This window comes from Martes martes (assembly GCF_963455335.1).
Source record: "Martes martes genome assembly, chromosome: 14".
NCBI lineage: Eukaryota > Metazoa > Chordata > Mammalia > Carnivora > Mustelidae > Martes > Martes martes.
This window is the reverse complement of record NC_137902.1, coordinates 39,618,283-39,636,655: the sequence shown is the minus strand read 5'-3', so window position 1 is coordinate 39,636,655 and position 18,373 is coordinate 39,618,283. Positions and strand designations below refer to the sequence as shown.

General features: G+C 37.5%; 1 protein-coding gene across 2 annotated transcripts in view; it reads right to left on the bottom strand.

Annotated features, from left to right (window-relative positions):
• PARG (poly(ADP-ribose) glycohydrolase) overlaps positions 1–18,373 on the bottom strand; it is a 122,297-nt gene that overhangs the window by 67,192 nt on the left and 36,732 nt on the right. For both annotated transcript variants that reach the window (XM_080822882.1, XM_080822883.1), the window contains exon 8: positions 1,758–1,850. In XM_080822882.1, the coding sequence (XP_080679008.1) occupies positions 1,758–1,850 (93 nt within the window). The remainder of the gene's footprint in view (positions 1–1,757; positions 1,851–18,373) is intronic.

The window sequence follows — 18,373 nt, the reverse complement described above, 5'->3', positions numbered from 1 at the left end:
TGAGAACTACCACAGTAAGATGCTAACAAATATGGCACATCAAAAAACATACAGTGGTTCTTAACTGAAGGTGGCAAGGCCCTCAACCATTTGCTTATGTTTTTAGGTTGTTCCAATGACTGTGGCTGTGGTTTTGCGGGTATCCCCAATGACAAGTCACTATGTGTGAAACCATTTCTCACAGGTGTAAACTATTCCACCCAAAATGTCTCTAGGGCCTCTGTGGAGCAACAGTATTACCAAAACCCTGGCTAGCATCCATGCAGCAAGGGGGCTGGCTCTAGAAACAAAAGACAGAGGCAAATTCACAACCTATGTTGTGAGAAACACAGGAAGAAAATTATAAAGAACAAACCAACAACCTCTTATGGTGATCTGAAAATGTGTCCACAAATTCTTTGATATTTCCTCCTTTTAAAAGATTTTTTTTTTTAATTTATATTAGAAAGAAAGAGAGCATGAGCGGGAGGGGCAGAGGGTGAGGGAGGGAGAATTCCAAGCAGACCCTGAGCTGAGTGCAGAACCCAACACAGGGCTCGATCTCACAACTCTGAGATCGAAACCAAGAGTCAGACACACTCAACCAACTGCGCCACCCAGGAACTCCGATATTTCTTCCTTCTAAGAGAGTCTAATTACCATCTCCTTGAGTGTAGATTAGATTTAGTGACTAATTTGTAATCAACAGAAAAATAGCATGAGTGACAGTAGGTGCCTTCAAAAACTAGGTCAAAAAAGGCACTGTCAATTTCCTGTTCTCTCCCTTAGGTGACTGTTCTGGAGAAGTTAGCAAGCATGTCGTGAGGACAAGCCAATCAGCCTAGGGAGAGGGCCATCGCAAGAAATTGAGGGCTTCTGGGCACCTGGGTGGCTCAGGTGGTTAAGCCTCTGCCTTCAGCTCAGGTCGTGATCCCAGGGTCCTGGGACTGAGTTCCGTTATCAGGCTTCCTGCTCCGTTGGGAAGCCTGCTTCTCCCTCTGTCTCCATCTCCCTCTCTTTGTGATGAATAAATAAATAAAATCTTAAAAAAAAGAAAAAAAGAAAGAAAGAAAGAAATTGAGGGCTTCTGCCAAAAGCCATGTGAGTAAACCAACTTGGAGGTGGCTCCTCCAGTCTCAGTGAAAGCTTCAGAGAAGGACTGCAGCCCTGACCAACACCCCGACTGCGACCACGAAAGAGATCCTGAGCCAGAACCACTCAGCAAAGCTGTTCCTGAATTCCTGACAGACAGAGACTGTGAGATAATAAATGTTTGTTGCTTTAAGCCACGAAATTTTGGCAATTTATTATATAGCTATAATTAACATACTCCCCCCAAAAAGAATACCAGATTCTTTCATTTTTAAAAGTTAAAAAAGTACCATGAGCTCACTTGTTATATAATACACCACTGTGGGGTAAGGAAGAGCCTTTCTGAAGATGAATGTTCTAAATCCATTAGTATGTCTTAGAATAATGACATTTTTTTTTTTAAGTGAGAGATTGTTTAAACAAAACGAGAATAGGAACTCTGAATAAGCAAACCTCAACAGTGTAAACTGAAGCTCAGAAATTGAATGCTGCATTTTTAATGTCCTTTTGTAGCATTCCCTCTAGCCTCTAACCTTTTCTTCAGTATAGCAAAATCCTTACACTCTTTGGTGAAAACTGTTTCCCATCTCTTTCTTCTCTCTCTTTGACCCTGGCCATTAGAGTTAAAAAGAAATTCAATTGTGAGTGCCAAGGACGCTACTGAGGAAGAAGTTATTTCTACTAACCTGGGTGCAAATATTGGGCAGACAGAGTGCAATTTTCACCATATCAGGCAAAATGGACTGATATAAATGTTGAGCTTCTGCTTCTTCAAGTACCTGAAAACCAATCAAATATATTAGTGAATAATAACCAATGAACAAATGTTTGTTATGAAATTAAATTACATACCTGCTTTTCACTGAATACCATAAGGCACTTTATCAGTATCATCAAACACATGTAAAAGTATACCAACGGACATGCACTAAGGTAGAACTTGGGTATTTAAAAACTCGTTTTTTAAAAAAGATTTTATTTATTTATTTGGCAGAGAGAGCATAAGCAGAGGGAATAGCAGAGGGACAGGGAGAAGCAGGCTCCCCACTGAGGACCCTGGGATCATGACCTGAGCCAAAGGCAGATGCTTAACCGACTAAGCCACTCAGGCGCCCCTACAAATTCACTTTCAAACATATCTAATCTACCTGAATACCCTCCGAAAGCTAATTAAATATCTCAAATATCAAATATCTCTCATGTCAACTTTCACAATCAAATGAAACACTTGCAAATAAAAAAACCCAGCACATTCTGCCCTTGGTTACAACTAAAAACTGCTAGACCACTAAGGACTCACTAAGAAACCCTAGAACCCATCCAGTTTCAATTGTTCATAATTTTAAAAAATCACCATAAAAAACATACTAATTATTTCAGAGCACAGTATATTTTTCAAATCTAACCTACTGGGTAGTAAACAAGGAGGTTTCTGATGATCACAGAATTTTTATTTTAAGGCACCGTTGGGAGGTTAAAATCACAATTCCCACATCATAATCTGAAGCACAACAAAGACAACATTCATAGCCCATTTTTATCTTTTATAATTTCCCATCCCTACAGGCTTTAGAAAATATTTAGGTCTTTTGATCTAATTTCTCTCTAAAAATGTGTCTTTAAAAGTACTGAAAATGAAAACACTGTTAATTTGGAAATTAACCAATTTGGAATTAACCAATTAACCATTTGGAAATTGTTAAGTCAGGATTAAAGTAAAACACTAAGCAACTTAAAATTACATTTGAACTAAAGGAGGTCTCATTTATAACCTAGTCTGATTCTGTCATTATTACATAGGAAAGAAAACTGAGGCCAAGGAGGTTACCTGATTATCCTAGCTTAAGAAGGTCAATTAGCAACTAAATCAAAACTAGAACCCAAGTGTTCCCACCTCTACTCCACTACTCTCCCCACTTCTCTACTTGAAAGGGATTGATGAGGATACAGACTCTTCACAAACCTACAGACTTTCTTTGCTATAAACTGGAATTAAGGAACCTTCATTCGTCTATCTGAAGCTGCACAAGGTATGTCTATAAATAGAAAAAGTAACAATTTACATTCACTCTGGTTTTATAGAGAATTTCTAACACTAAGAATTGTCATTATATCAATACGCTAACATCCAACCTATGCTTAAGCTCCCTCTCTAAATTAGGACAGTGTTAGATCTTTTATTGTAGTACCAAAGGTCCTTAAACTGTTTTTTTTTGGTGTTTTTTCTTTTTGCCAGTCTACTTTCTTTGTATTGTTCAAAATGAGTAATTCTGTTGTACTCTTTCAAGTTCACCATTTCTTTCTTCTGTCATCCCATTTCCTCATTGAGCTCATTCATAGCACTTCTTTAAAATTTCAGTTATTGTATTTTTCAGTTCTAAAATTTCTATTTGGTTTTATCTTCATAGCTACTATTTCTTTCCTGAAACTATTTTTTCATCATTTTTGGCAGACTTGTAATAGTTCATTGAAACCTTTTGTGATGGCTCCTTGAAAATCTTGTCACATAATTCTGTAAGCTTGGGGTTGAGGTCCATAGATTGTCTTCTCATTTCAACGCAGATTTTCCTGATTCTTGGTGATGAGTCATCTTTTATTGGAATCTGGGTATCTTTGATATTATGTCATGAGATTCTGGATCTTATTTAAATCTTGTTTTAGCACGCCTTCTGTAACAGAGGAAGGCAGGAGCTAACTCGTTACTGCCAGTTTGGAGTAGAAACTCAGGCCCCCTACTTGTGAGGAGTGGGGAAGGCATCTTGTGCCACTGGGTGGAGGTGAGAGTTCAAGTTCCCAGACAGACCTCTACTGTACATTTCTAGGGCCCCACAGACCATAGCTGGTCAGTATTTTCTCTACCGTTCAGAGTGCTCTTATGTTTATATAGTATCCAGGGTTTTAACTACATTTAGTAGAATGGACAGGGTGAAATGTCTACCCAAACATTTTAACCTAAAGACATTTAACCTTTATATGTCTAAATGGGCTGACAGCTTCTCTTTTGGGTACCTATCCTTGTCTTTTAAAACTGACAGACCAAGTGGTTGCTGCTGTGCTTTGCTGACAGTCACAAGCTTTAAAATATCACTTATTTATCTGATAAAATGTTACTGCACTGGACTTCTTCACAACTGTCAACACTTCAGAGCTATGTCTAAATGCTGCTTTGGAAACGCAAATGAGAACATAAAAAAACATCATTCAAGAACATAACCAACTCAACTACTGTTCGAGAAAGAATGCATAATTTATGGGGCACCTGAGTGGCTCAGTCAGTTAAGCAGCTGCCTCCAGCTCAAGTCATGATCCCAGGGTCCTGGAATCGAGTCCCACATTGGGCTCCCTGCTCAGCGGCGAGCTTGCTTCTCACTCTCCCTCTGCCTGCTGTTCTGCCTACTTGTGCTCTCTCTCCATCTCTCTAATAAATAAAATCTTTAAAAAAAATAGAATGCATAATTTAAAAAGCTACCATGATCTTCAGCTTTCTCACATATTAGTATTTTTATGCAAATGTTACCTTTTATAAATTATTATTTATTATTAACCTATACAGTGCAAACCAAGATATAAATGATGAAAGATTTTTAAAATGTAAGATATTTCTAAAAAAAAAAAAGTCAGTCATTTCTTTACTTCCAGAGTAGCAAGAACCTTGAAGAATAGAATGTTTGTTTATTTATAATACAGCATCTATTATGTTTATTTATAATAATGGCAATGATGATTATAAGGAAAATAAACATAAGACAATAAAAGGAGAGTTTCATTAAATTTTATCACAAGTAAAGCTCTGCTCTCTATTGGATTGTCTGCATACATAACTATATGTAGCAGGTGTTTCTGCATGTGTATATGTGTCTGTGTACCATATTTTTATTCTAGTTCCACAAAGTGTATGTATGTCTCAAAGTGTATGTCTCATTCAGAATTGACATAAGGAGTTTCAAAATTGTAATGCCAATTTGTTCATCTCTTCTTTTTAAACTATAAATCTGTTTGTTAATTCAACTCACCAGTAAACAAGTATTTTGAGTATTTATTATGTACCAGGCACTGTACCAGGAATGAAGACAGAACTGTAAACAATAACAGACATGATCACTGACCTCATGAGTCTCACAGCAGAAAGCCCTATGTTGTTTCTGTGACTGCCACCCCCACCCATAGGTCAGCCCTAACCCTGAAGGATTGTTCTAGGTCATACTATAAGCTCATCACAGTGACTATAGAAAGGTTATCTTTCTTTCTTCCTTTAGCAGACAGAATCATGGACGAACTACTTAAAAAGAGTAACCGATTTGCCAAATGTCAAAACATTATGAATGTTTTAAATCTCTAGAAGCATGCAAAGGAAGAGATGTTTACTTATTTTTTCTTTCTTAGAATACTTGACCAACTAAAACTAAATCTGTGAACTGTGCTCTATTACTACAGATATATTGATAATGACTAAGTACAGTGTCTGGAATAGGGAAAGTATTAAGTAAATAATGACTTCTGAACTTTGAGAGAGTAAGTGAAATCTATAGCTGATAAAATCAGAAAACTACCATCATTTTACTAAAAGAGGAAGTTGCCACTGATCTACTTCTTCAAATAGTTCAGAACTTTAAAAAAGTGACCAGTCACAAAACAATAGAATGAACACCTTAAGTCACTCCATTTTTTATTGATATAAACCTAGTTAGATCCCAGTAAAACTCTGAAGTTATTTACTACTAATCTCTTTTAAAGAAAATTTCAAAAAAAAAAAAAAACAACCAATCCTTTATATACAAGGTCTAGACTATTAAATTTTATTACATAATTTTTCAAAAAAAAGTACCTCACACCCCAAAATCTGAAGAGGAAAAAAGTCATAATCCTACGATCCTAAAATTAAAATAACTACTCAATTTTGTTATGTTAATTTTTTAACTAAATGGTATACTATAATTTATTGCAACTTGATTTTCTGCCTTAAGAGAAAGCCACAGATGTCTTTCCATGTAACAGAATGATAAATGTTACTAGATGTATAATTCCCTATCAATAGTAATTATTTTTCTCAACATTGTATGAAACTTTCAAAAATACAGCAAAGTTAAAATAACTATACACTAACACCATATACTCGGTTGGTAGTTTCTATAATTAAATCACATTTTTCCATATTTACTTTTGTCACATATCTACCCATCCATCAATCCATTTTTAAATTCACTTTGAAGTAATTGGGTACATCTGTACATTTATCACTTCAGCCTGCATATTAACAATTATAGCTTAATATTTAATTTAATACTTATTTAGTTTTTTTCTTTTGAGGTAAAATTTAAATTCAATGAAATATACTAATCTTAAGTGGTATACTTAAGTGGCATATTACCATTCAACAAATTTTTTTACAAATGTATATACCTGTAAACCTAGACCCTTATCAAGATATAGGACATCATCAAAACCTTAAGAGTTCTCTCGGGCACCTGGGTGGCTGAGTCAGTTAAGCGTCTGCCTTCAGCTTGCGTCGTGAGTCCAGGGTCCTGGAATTGAGTCCCCCATCAGGCTCCCTGATAAGCAGGGAACCTGCTTCTCCCTCTTCCTCTGCCTGCCACTTTGCCTACTTGTGGTCTCTCTTTCTCTCAAAAATAAATAAAATCTTTACAAAACAAAACAGGTGTGCCTGGGTGGCTCAGTGGGTTAAAGCCTCTGCGTTCAGCTTAGGTCATGATCTCAGGGTCCTGGGATCAAGCCCTGCATCAGACTCTCTACTCTGCAGGGAGCCTGCTTCTCCACCTACTTGAGATCTCTGTCAAATAAATAAATAAAATCTTAAAAAACAAGACAAAACAAAAACCTTAGAAGTTCTCTCATGCCCCTTTCCAGGAAACTCCTGCCCCCACACCTAAGGGACTACCATTGTCCTAAATTTGTTCTATTACAGATTAGTTCTGCCTCTTATAAAACTTTATGTATTGGAAACAAAGGACCGTACTGTTTTACGCAAGGTTTTTTTTTTTTCTTAACACAATGTTTTTGAGATATATCTATGTTTTATCAGTGACTTTGTTCCCTTTTATTATTTTATCCCATTGTATGAATACACCACAATTTGTTTATTCATTTTCCTGTTGATAGACAACAGGTCTGTTTCTAGGTTTTGGTTATTAGACAAAGATGCTATAAGATTCTTCTATAAATACAGGACTTTTCACGCACTCACACTCTCATTTTTCTTGGGTATAGAAAGGAACAGAATTAGGAGCACCTGGGTGGCTCAGTCAGTTAAGCTCAGGTCATGGTTTCAGGGTTGTGGGATTGAGCCCGCTTTGGGTTCTGCACTGGGCATGGAGCCTGCTTAAGATTCTCTCTCTCCCTCTCTCCCTTCCAAGTCCCTCCTCTCTCTTAAACACACACACACACACACACACACACACGCACTCTCTCTCTCTCTCTCTAAAAAACAAACAAAAAAAACAATAAAAAAACAAAAGCAGAATTAATGAATTAATGGATTATAGGGTAGATAAATGTTTAGTTTTCTAAAGAACTGCCAGATCTATCCCCAATGTAGTAGTACCACTGCACACTCCAGCAACAAAATATGAGAGTTCCAGTTGCTCCATATCTATACCTACACTTGGTCATTTTAGTTTCAGCCTTTCTAGTGTTTGTGTACTAATATTTCATTTCAATTTTCATTGGCATTTCCCCAATGACAAATGATATTGAGCACTTTTTAATGTGCTACTTGGTCATTTGTATGCCTTTCTTTGTGATGTCTTTTGAATTCTTTTGCTCATTTTTTTAATAAGGCTGTTTGTCTTTTTAATTTTTAATTATAGTTATTTATATATTCTAAACACAAGGCCCTTGTTAGAGAAACTTTTTGAAAATATTTTATCCGTGTCCTTAGTTTGTCTACTCATTTTCTTAATGTACTTAGATGATGAGTATTCATTAATTTTTTTTCTTTTATGGCTAATGCTTTCTGTGTCCTATGAAATCTTTCCCTAAATGACGAAGATACTTTCTTCCAGAAGCTTCATGGTTTTAACTTTTGTATTTAGAATTATTTTCTACGTATGCTGTGTAGGAAGAGCTGAAGTTAATTTTCCCCCCATATGTACATCCAGTTTCTCCAGCACCATTTGTTAAAAAGACGTTTCTTTCTCGCACTAGATTTCTTTGGCACCTTTGTTGAAAATCAAATGATTCTGTAATCATGGGTCTATTTCTGGGTTTTCTTGGTTTCCCACAGATCAATTTGATTCTTTGTTTCATTTTGTTTTTATTTTAGTATAATTAACAAACAATGTTACATTAGTTTCAGATGTATAATACAATGATTCAACAATTCTATATGTTACTCAGTGTTCACCACAATTTGATTCTTATGTCACTGCTACATTAGTTTCCTTAGGATGCTATAATGAAGTACCACAAACTGTGGCTTAAAACAACAAAAATTCATTCTCTCATAGTTTTGGAGGCTAGAAGTCTAAAATCAAGATGCTGGCAGGGTTATCCTTCCTCTGAAAGCTCTAGGGAAGAATCTTTCCAAGCCTCTTCCTAATTTTGGTAGCTACTAGCAATCCTTGGGGTTCCTTGGCTTTAGAAGCTTTCAACAAATAATAGCTACTATTATGATGATGATACAGATTTTACCTTCTGCCTTGTTTAACATTTTACTACAGTTAAATAACTAAGTATGGGACAAGACTTAGTTCACATTTCCCTGACTTTCCTAATTGCTCCTTCCTCTGTGACTCTATTGTCAAATGCACACACCTGTACTACAGCACTTATTACAGCTTATTATGGTAACTTATCCACTTATGTTCGTCTCCTCTCCTCCAATTTGTGAAACACTGCAACAGCAGGGACTGTATCTCTGATATCTTGCATTCCCATACCAAGCACAGTATTTAGTACTCACTATTATTTGCTGAATAAAGAGTTAATGAAAATAAAAACATCACATTTTACCTTGAAAGTATCCCTGAAAAATAGAAAGCATAAAGACATCTAAAGAAACTACAGCTTAAAGGAGGTAAAGCAGTTTCCCACACTCACACTTAGTGGCATAAATTAAGACTAGATGCCAAGCCTTTGCTTGCCAGGTTTTAGAGAATGGAGCACTGGCCAAGATACTGGAAGACTACAGTAAGAGGCACAGATCTGCATTTACTCTCTGTATTAACAAAAAATTCCCGAATTCTTTATTTCCTCATCTGTAATAAGGATAATTCTAACTCTGTTTAACTTAGAGAGTTATGAAAGCTCAGAGGTAACAGTGTTTTATAAATTCTAAAGCCCCACATACAAATGCAAAGTAATAATAATAGTAATAATAATCTAATGGGCCAGTAATTCACCACCTTTCTGAATTGAGCCTCCCCCTTCCTTCACCACCCCCACATCAGTTAACTGCCAAGTCCTACTGACTGATTCAGCAGGAACTTAACATACTCGTTACCTCCTCTTAATCACTACTACTAAGCTCCCCTGACTCAGCCCTTCATCCAATCTCCCCAAGAGTGCTACAGCAATCTAACTGCTGCCCTACTGCTGGCCCACCTTCAGTTTCCACACAAGTACACCCTGGTGTGTCCCAGCTCCACTTGAAAACTTTTAATGGCTTTTCATTGCCTTTACAATACAGCATAATTCTTTGAACTAATAACCAACTATCTGGCCTTAGATGCTTGTCTAGTCTTCTTTAGCACACATACACACCACCTTCTGTGCATTTTACATACTGGCAACTCAGCAATTTACTCTTTTTGAGCACCTACCTATGTTGCCACAGATACAATTTGTGCTACACCTACAATATCTTTCCTACTCAACTTTAAAACTTACCTAACCTTCTGATGTCTTGCTCAAACAACATGTTGTTTCAAAGTCTATCCAATTTGATTTGCCAGCTAGAAGGTTAACTTTCCCTCCTCCAATTTATCTGTACTTTTTCTCACAAGACACTTAAGACTTCCTGCTTTATACTGTAGTTATTTATGGATATGCCTACAAGTGCTTACTAGAAGTTCCTTTAAGACAAGATTTATGGGGGCACCTGGGTGGCTCAATTGGTTAGGCATCTATCTGCCTTCAGCTCAGGTCATGATCATGGGGTCCTGGGATCAAGCCCCACATCTCTGCTGAGCAGGAAGCCCATTTCTCTCTCTGCCCACTCATTCATATGCTCGCTCGCTCTCAAATAAATAAATAAATAAATATTAAAAACAAAATTTATGTTGCTTCACTATGCCTAGAACAGTGATATTCATATGTGACATTCTCAATAAATACTTGTTCAATTAACTTAAATTTTCTATTATAGGTAATTTTACAAAGCTCATTCTCTTCCTCCTCTCTACTTCCTATGAAAATCACCGCTACTTAGGGCAAATATTAGAGTTTCTTTTCCTTGTTTTTTTTTTTTTCTTTTTAAGGAAAAGTAAATTAAACTGCATATGGGGTAAGCTTTCTATATTATACCTAAAACTTAATGGGATCCCAAGCCAGAAAGGCAGGTTTATACTTCAAAAAAATTTTTAAAAGAGGCACATAGGTGGCAGTTAAGCAGCAGACTCTTTGGTTTCGGCTCAGGTTGTGATCTCGGTGTTGTGCGATGGAGCCCTGTGTTGGGCTCTACGCTCAGCATGGAGTCTGGTTGGGACTTTCTCTCCCTATTCCTCTGCCCCTCCCCCTGCTCTCTCTCTCTCTAAAAATAAATATATAAAATCTTTAAAAAATTAAAAAGAAATAACACAAGTCAGAATTAACATGATCTTTCAGACCCACTTATTCTTCAGGCATGTCTTTAGACTACAAAATTAAATGTTTGTGAGAAAAAAACCAATTATAGCACTAAATTATGTAAGGGTAAAAAAATCAACTGGAGAAGGTGAATGTTTCTAACATTTATTTGTGCGTGACTCAGGCTGACACTTTGAAGAGAAGAATGTGACAGCTTACAAGAAAACAAACTCACTCACTCCCCCTTAATTTCTGAAGGCTCATGCAAGTCTGACAGGCCAACCACAGGGTGATCTCTCATGTGTATCATCCATGACAATTACGGCTTCAATAAGAATGTTCCCCAAATTTTAATAAAGCCCAGCTGGTTTTCAGGAAATAGCTAGCCTAACATTTTCATATTTAAGAAAGCATATTTCAGAAATTAGTGAACTATTTTGTGCACCTAATTAAGACTGTCTAAAATTTTTATCTTAAGGCATCAAAAGAGGTACAAAATGAATGTCGTGGAGAACAAGGTGATATGAAAGGCTGAGTGCTAACAGGGGTCAGTGTTGGTAGCAGGGAAAAGGGTTGTGCTGGGAAGCCACCCTGCCCCTCTCTCATCTTTGCTTTGGTTTGGTTTTCCTCTTCAAAGAGCTATCAAGAGTTACCCTATGAATTTTCAAAGTGCTATGACTAAATCTGGGAATCACTGATAAAAATCACAGCTCATTATAAGCATTTGAAATGATTTAAGGATAGTACAAAAGAGGCTTCGAAGTATTTATCTTGCAACTTACACTGGAAATAACCTGTACCTGTCATTATAGTAATTCGATAGTTGTTTAATATGGGGTAAATCAGGCTGCTATAGCCATTTCCTCTTCTTCCCCATCATTGGTTGTCAGCAACAGAGGAAAAAAAGGAAAAAGAGTGCAAGCAGTGGATTCTAATTTTATTCTACATCTCCATGCCCACAGCCAAGCTCCTATTAGCCAGTACAGGCAAGAGAAATAAGGAAGGAGATGAGAAAGGGCTCTCCTGGATGGTCCTCACAATTCCATTTCTAGCCTCTCCCAATCACTGTTCTGTTGCTCATGACACAACTCTGCACTAGTTTCTCTCTTCATCCAGAAAACCAGCCACCACTGCCTTAAAATTCACAGGTTTTTGTAGATGGAAATTTCACCATCATGTACTCCTAAATTGAAATAATTAACTAATCTGGGAACACAAGCAATTTACAAAGAATATCTTCACCAAGTTCTTTAAACAAACTATGCCTCTAAACGACAACTGTCACCCTATCTACTACACAGATTTCATTAGATTATACACAAATAAAATCGTAAAGGTTTACGAAACATGAAGGAAGCTCTTCTCTAAACAGTATTTATTGATAATGACAATCTTTTTCCATGCTAATAATAAAATGCACCGAGTATTATCTTAGGATAAAGCACAATAACGCATCCTCACTATCCTGTCTCCAAAGGAGAATTTACTTCTCAGTACTGTTATGGAAAATGATTATCCTTTAGGGAACAATCCCACACTAGCACAAGATGCTCTGGTAGGTCTTTCTCATCTCTCATTCCTATTACCGTATGACTACATGGCCATATCCATCAATCACGTTAGCAAACACCACCAAACCACAACGCTATTACATATAAGCCAACAGATATTTTCAATACCATAGAATCACATTATTATCCATCTTTTATAGCCAGGCAATCAAACTGAACATGACAAGATCCCAGAGAAATAGCTAATGGTAATATAAGTTTTCTAGTCCTGGAAGTAAGATGAACTTAATTCATTCAAAAAATGTGAGTAGTAACTTCAATCTCTTACTACAGTTTATACTTTTAAATTTAATGAGAATATTACTGAACTGTAATTAATACTTTAAAATTATTTATTTTTAAGTAACTTTTAAGATAGTTCAAAGACAGCCTCTCACATACCACTAGAAAAATAATTTGCCATATAAACAAAGTAATGTGCATATATATTATGGTCCCTAATTCTTAATTTAAATCCTAAATTATACAGCATGAATTAAAAAATCAGTATTATTAGTCTACGCTTCACTCTTATTAACAAGGCTGAAACACACTTAATTTTCCCAAAAGGTTTGAGGGCACCCCCTGGTGGCAGATTCTTTGGGAAAAAAAAATAGGAGGAGTAGAAAACAAATACTATCACAATGAAAATATCTTTTGAAAAAAACTGACCAAGCTCCACTCAACAACTCAGTTATTTCAGGCAATAGCCAATGTAGTAAAAATCAAAATGTGATCAAAGAATGTTAAGAAATCTCTAAAGCTCCCTATGAAAAAATCAGACCAGCAGCGGCTTTCAGGTAGCAAGACCAGCAAGATGTCCAACACAGAAGGAACCTAGAGAGATGATCTCATCCAGTACAGAAGAAAACTTTCTAGCACATGTATTGACTAAGTATTTGAAATGTGGCCAGTGTAACTGAGCAACTGAATTTTAAATTTTATTTCACTTTAAATAGCCACATATGGCTTTGGCTACTGTTTGTGGACAATACAGATCCAGCCCATTTGTTACTACTACTCCACTGCAGAGAAAGTCACCAGAGCAGTCGATGGAAGATTCAAAAGTTTCCAGACATATGTAGAATTGGATGGTACAAATATATATGACTAAATCTGTACCTCTTTGTTTGGGGCTTTTTAAGTGCAACTAATTTAATTCAACTGCACTGAGCTACTTTTGGTAACTGTAATTCATTTTAGAATACAGAGAAGTTTGAAAATGGACAAATATTCCTTTTAAAATAATACTGGCTTTACAACCTATATAAAACTGAAGATATTTGACAACTGCCATAACATTTAGATACATCAAATAAAGCAGATTAAGTGTTCAGGCTTAAGTATCACCTGGGGCATTCATTCTTTTCTTATATGTAGAGAATAAAAAGGTAAATGGGTCCTTGGACTGTAGATTAGCTGAGCTCGGGAATCCAAGAAAGAGAAGAGCCCAGAAGCCCGCCTCTACTTGATACCGAACTCTAGTAGTATGTTGCCCTTTATTTGGTTCAAGCACCTACGGAGCACTCACTTTGTCTAGGACATCACATGGAGCACTGCGAGGAATAAAGGCAGACAATGCAAGGTCTCTGTCCTCTAGAAATTCACTACCTTTTAGGGTAAAAATGTCCTGTAAACAACCATAAGGGTTGTGTGTGCTGGCCACACTTTTTCTGATACCAACCGACAATCTCAAATGGTCAAGTAGCATTTTACACAAATAAATCATCCTAAATCTTCCGTTAAGAAACTGTGGCTTATGACCCACATTTGTGTGTTAACCCACTCTTCTTGAATATCTTGAATTTAGTTCAAGAAACATTTACTGGGCACCAGCCATAAGCCGGAAAACACTAAGATGCCCTGGAGAAGCTCAGCCTCATAAAGAATGCAGACATTTTATAGAGAGATCATGTGTTATGCAACAAGTTCTTGGAGGTACTAATGTCAGCACTGAGAGGAGTTTTTAGTAGATAAAACTACTGTCCTCTCTGGGAAGAGAGGAAAGAGTTCTTGGAGGAGATAAAGACTGCTCAGTCTGGAGAGGTGGATTAAGAGCAAGCAAACAGCATGCCAGGGAATCATAAGCAACGGTCATTAGGATATCAGGTTTGGAGCAGGGAAGTGGCAAGAAATGATGCTGGAGAAGTGGCAGAGGCAAGGCCACGGAATACCATAAATATCACCCAGGAGAGTTGAAAATAGATGAGGTGCCACATAAGATTTGAAGATATATGCTTCAGAGAGCTCACTGTGTGTGAGCAGCACGAAGGATGGATTTGAAGGGAGCAACACTGAACACAGGGGTCAGCTGGATGCCATATACCATCTGAGTCATAAAGACAGCATGGATTAGACAGTATAGTAGAAATAGAGGTGAGGCTCAAGAAGTGTTTAGGAAGTAAAATTATGGTGTCTTAATATAAGAAGCTGACAGAGAAAAAGAGCTGAAGATAAAGATCCAAGTGTGCCTCAGCATTAAGTGGTATTTAAAGCTCTTGGCACTAGGTTAAGTGATAGGGACATAACAAAGAACAAATTAAATCACAGCCTCCTTCAAGGAAAACTAAGGGAGATGAACAAAGAAAAGTCCATAACAGAAGTGACAGCTAGGCTAGACACTAAAGGATGAGCAACAGCTAATCAGGCCTTTGCGAGAAGACTGAGGCCAAAAAAGATAGAGTGACATCTGTATCCTCAAGTATAACTCTATTTTGGACTTGCTGAATTTAAGGACTGGAATAAAACTAGTTTTCCTCTGAGATAACAAGAGATGAATAAATAATACCTAAAATAAAGGAACTAAAAAAGTTTACCTTTTAGATGGTCTCCAAACTCTGAGGTGTGAAGTAGGAACAGATGGACAGTAGAGTGCATGTGAAGATTAGAAAACACTGTGAAAGTTCACAACCAAAGATCAATGAGGAAAAATATATTCAAGACAGCAAAAAGAACCAAAGGCCAAGTTAAGATTCAACAACAGGAACTCTCAGAAAGCCTATCAGAAAAATTTTATTATTTATTTCTTGCTTTCGCCGCCTCCTTCCCTCAGTTAAGAGGAAAGGAAACAGGTAGCCAGATGCTATCAGAGTTGGAAACTAGCAGATACTAAAGATCAATGATAAACAGATGAAAAAACAGATGACAGTTACCAGGCTAGGCAGGAAGAGAAAGGCAGGAGAGAGCCAACACTGTTTTGCAAGGTGTGTTCCATGGAATACCAACTATAAGGGAAATCATAAGTTGTTACACAGAAAAGGGTCCTGTTTGTAAATAAGTTTGGGGACAATGTTTAATCAAAACTAAGCAGGTTTCTTTACTGTAAGACTCCTTAGAACTATTCCCAGTAGGAGGATATAATATGTAGCATACTAACTTGACCATTCAACCCTTTACTTACAAAGTATTTGAGCAACATAAGCTGGGAAACAGCGGCCCAGAAGAAAAGGGATAGAAGCAGTAGACTTAAAAAACAAGGTCCAGTAGGAATATGAGAATTGAAAACTGGGAGTAAGGGAGTAGCTCGGAACTCATGACTTTAGTGAAGGAACTGGCCCTGGATAACCAGGTCCAAATTGTGACCATACACGGTCATAGAGGTTAACACAGTAGTGGGTTTCACATACAGAACTGAGTCATACCAGCACTAGTTGATGACCAGTGTCATCAACATGGTATCAACCAAAGTTGCTCAAGCTGATGTCAGTAACAGGGCTGAGGAAAAGGTGTCAAAGATGGGTAGATAACAAGGTAAGAAGGGACATAACCAGATGGCAAGGATGCAAAGGAACAAAGGCTGTTGCACATTGGTATGTGCCCTCCCAAAGTCAATGTGTTTAAATGTCAGATCTAAGGGCCATTAAAGCCACCTTTTTCAAGAGAATTTTTCTTAGCTTCTCTGCTACCTGTAATTAAAATCTTTGAACTTACTGGGCTTCCCTAGCTTTATTCTATGATGATTCAGCTCCTTTCCCTAAACATTTCTAGCTTACCTTATTTTGGGTGGTATGTTTGACGTCATTCCTCTCTAAGTGGTAAGTCAAGGTAGGCTCTGATGGCATGGACCACGGTGCACAAATAAAAAATGAGACACACTTCAGCTCAGGTCTATAAGCATCACCCTGGGTTTTCACAGATCTGGGATAGGGTTAAACAATTCAACAATGTAGTGGCGTTAAGCACTGAGGCCTGAGGAGGAAAACAATTCCCTCTCTTCAGAGAAGGAAAAACTGCCACTCAGAAAAGCTCCTTCAGCTAAGATAAAAGTTAAGGGACAGCTACTATACAAGATGTTTGAACAAGATGGTAGAGTAGAGCCGTCATTTTGAGAACTTTTATACACATCACAGTTAACTGAGGGCTTGTGAAAACACAGATGGCTAGGCCTTGCCGCAGCAGTTTCTAATTCAGTAGGTCTAGGGGTGGGGCAGAATTTATACGCTTAACAAGTTCCCAGGTGATGCTGTCTGCTGAATCAGTGACCATACCTTGAGAACCACTGCAGTGGAGTAGGTTTCTTGATCTTGGCTCTACTGACCTTTTGGGGTAGATAATTCTGTTATGGAGGGTGTCATCCTGTTCATGTGGGATGTTGAGTGGCATCCACTGCCTCTATCTGCCAGAGGCCAGTAGCACTGCCCTCCCAGTTGTGAGAACCAAAAATGTCTCCAAGTATCACCAAATGTCCCCTGGGAAGCAGAATCACTCTTGAATTTAGAGCTACCACAACTAACTATAGTAGTTAAGCGCTAAAACTGGAGTGAGAGGCACCTGGGTTGAAATCCTGACTTTATCACTTAAGCAAGTTACTTTAAGTTCTCTAAGCCTTGGATTTCAGTTCTTTATTTGAAAAATGAAAACGTTAATGGTGTTTGCCTAATGGGGTAGTTGTGATGATTAAATGAGATAAAACATACCACTTACACCATACTTAGTACATAGTAAACCTCCCAATTACAAGGACCACCACTGTCGCTACCACAGATAACCAAGTAAGGAGTTATAGCAAACTCCAAGGAGATCAAGGGCACAGGGGACCTTGGAGAGGAGGTTAAATGTGGGAGGAGATAGGGCTAAGCCCAGAATGCATAAAAGTTTGCAAGTGAACCAAGCTGAAATGTCTACAACTTAAGCTAGTTAAGCTGCTGTCCAAAAGGAAAGGACTACAAAGGAAGAGAGATGTCAGTTATGGGGAAAGAGGTTGAGTATTTGCTGCTCAACCAGTGAGCTGTGATATAAAGCACTTTTAACATTCCATTCCCAGTGGAAGATGGCCTTTGTGCTACAGACTGAATGCTTGTGTCCTCCCTAATTCGTATGTTGAAACCTATTCCTGCCATATGATGGTATTTGGATGTGGAAATTTAAGGAGGTTATTCAAGTCATGAGAGTGAAGATGTCATGTATAGGATTAGTGTCTTTTTAAAAGAGACCTTGGAGAGCTCTGTTGCTCCTTCTGCTTTGTGAAAATATAGCAAGAAAACAACCTACATCTATGAATCAGGAAGAACAGTCTACTAAATACCAAATCTGCCAATGCCTTGACCTTGGACTTGAAAGCCTCCAGAACTGTGAAAAATAAGTTTCTGTTGCTTATAAGCCACCCAGTCTATTGTATTCTGTTACTAGCAGCCTGAATGGACTAAACCACCTTGTTTACCTCTGAGCTGGGCTTCCCAGGACTGAGGTAGATCAGACCAACAGCACCACCTGGGACTTCATTCGAAAATATTCTATATTTCACTATGCTGGAAATAGTTCTTGTTGAAGAAAATGTCTTTTTACAGTGTTTTTCAAGTAATCAAAGAGCATCTGAGGCAACAAGTTACTATGCCACTAAACTTACTAAAAACTTCTTTAACACAATAAAAAATTGCTCAGACAGTTTCGAACTGGAATGCATCATGCAGTTAATCATTACCTGTCATTGCCATAGCAATAAGTTATGGGTATGTACTTTTCACAACTAGTATCAACAGTAAAATACAGAGAAGATTATTAGCTCAGTTCTC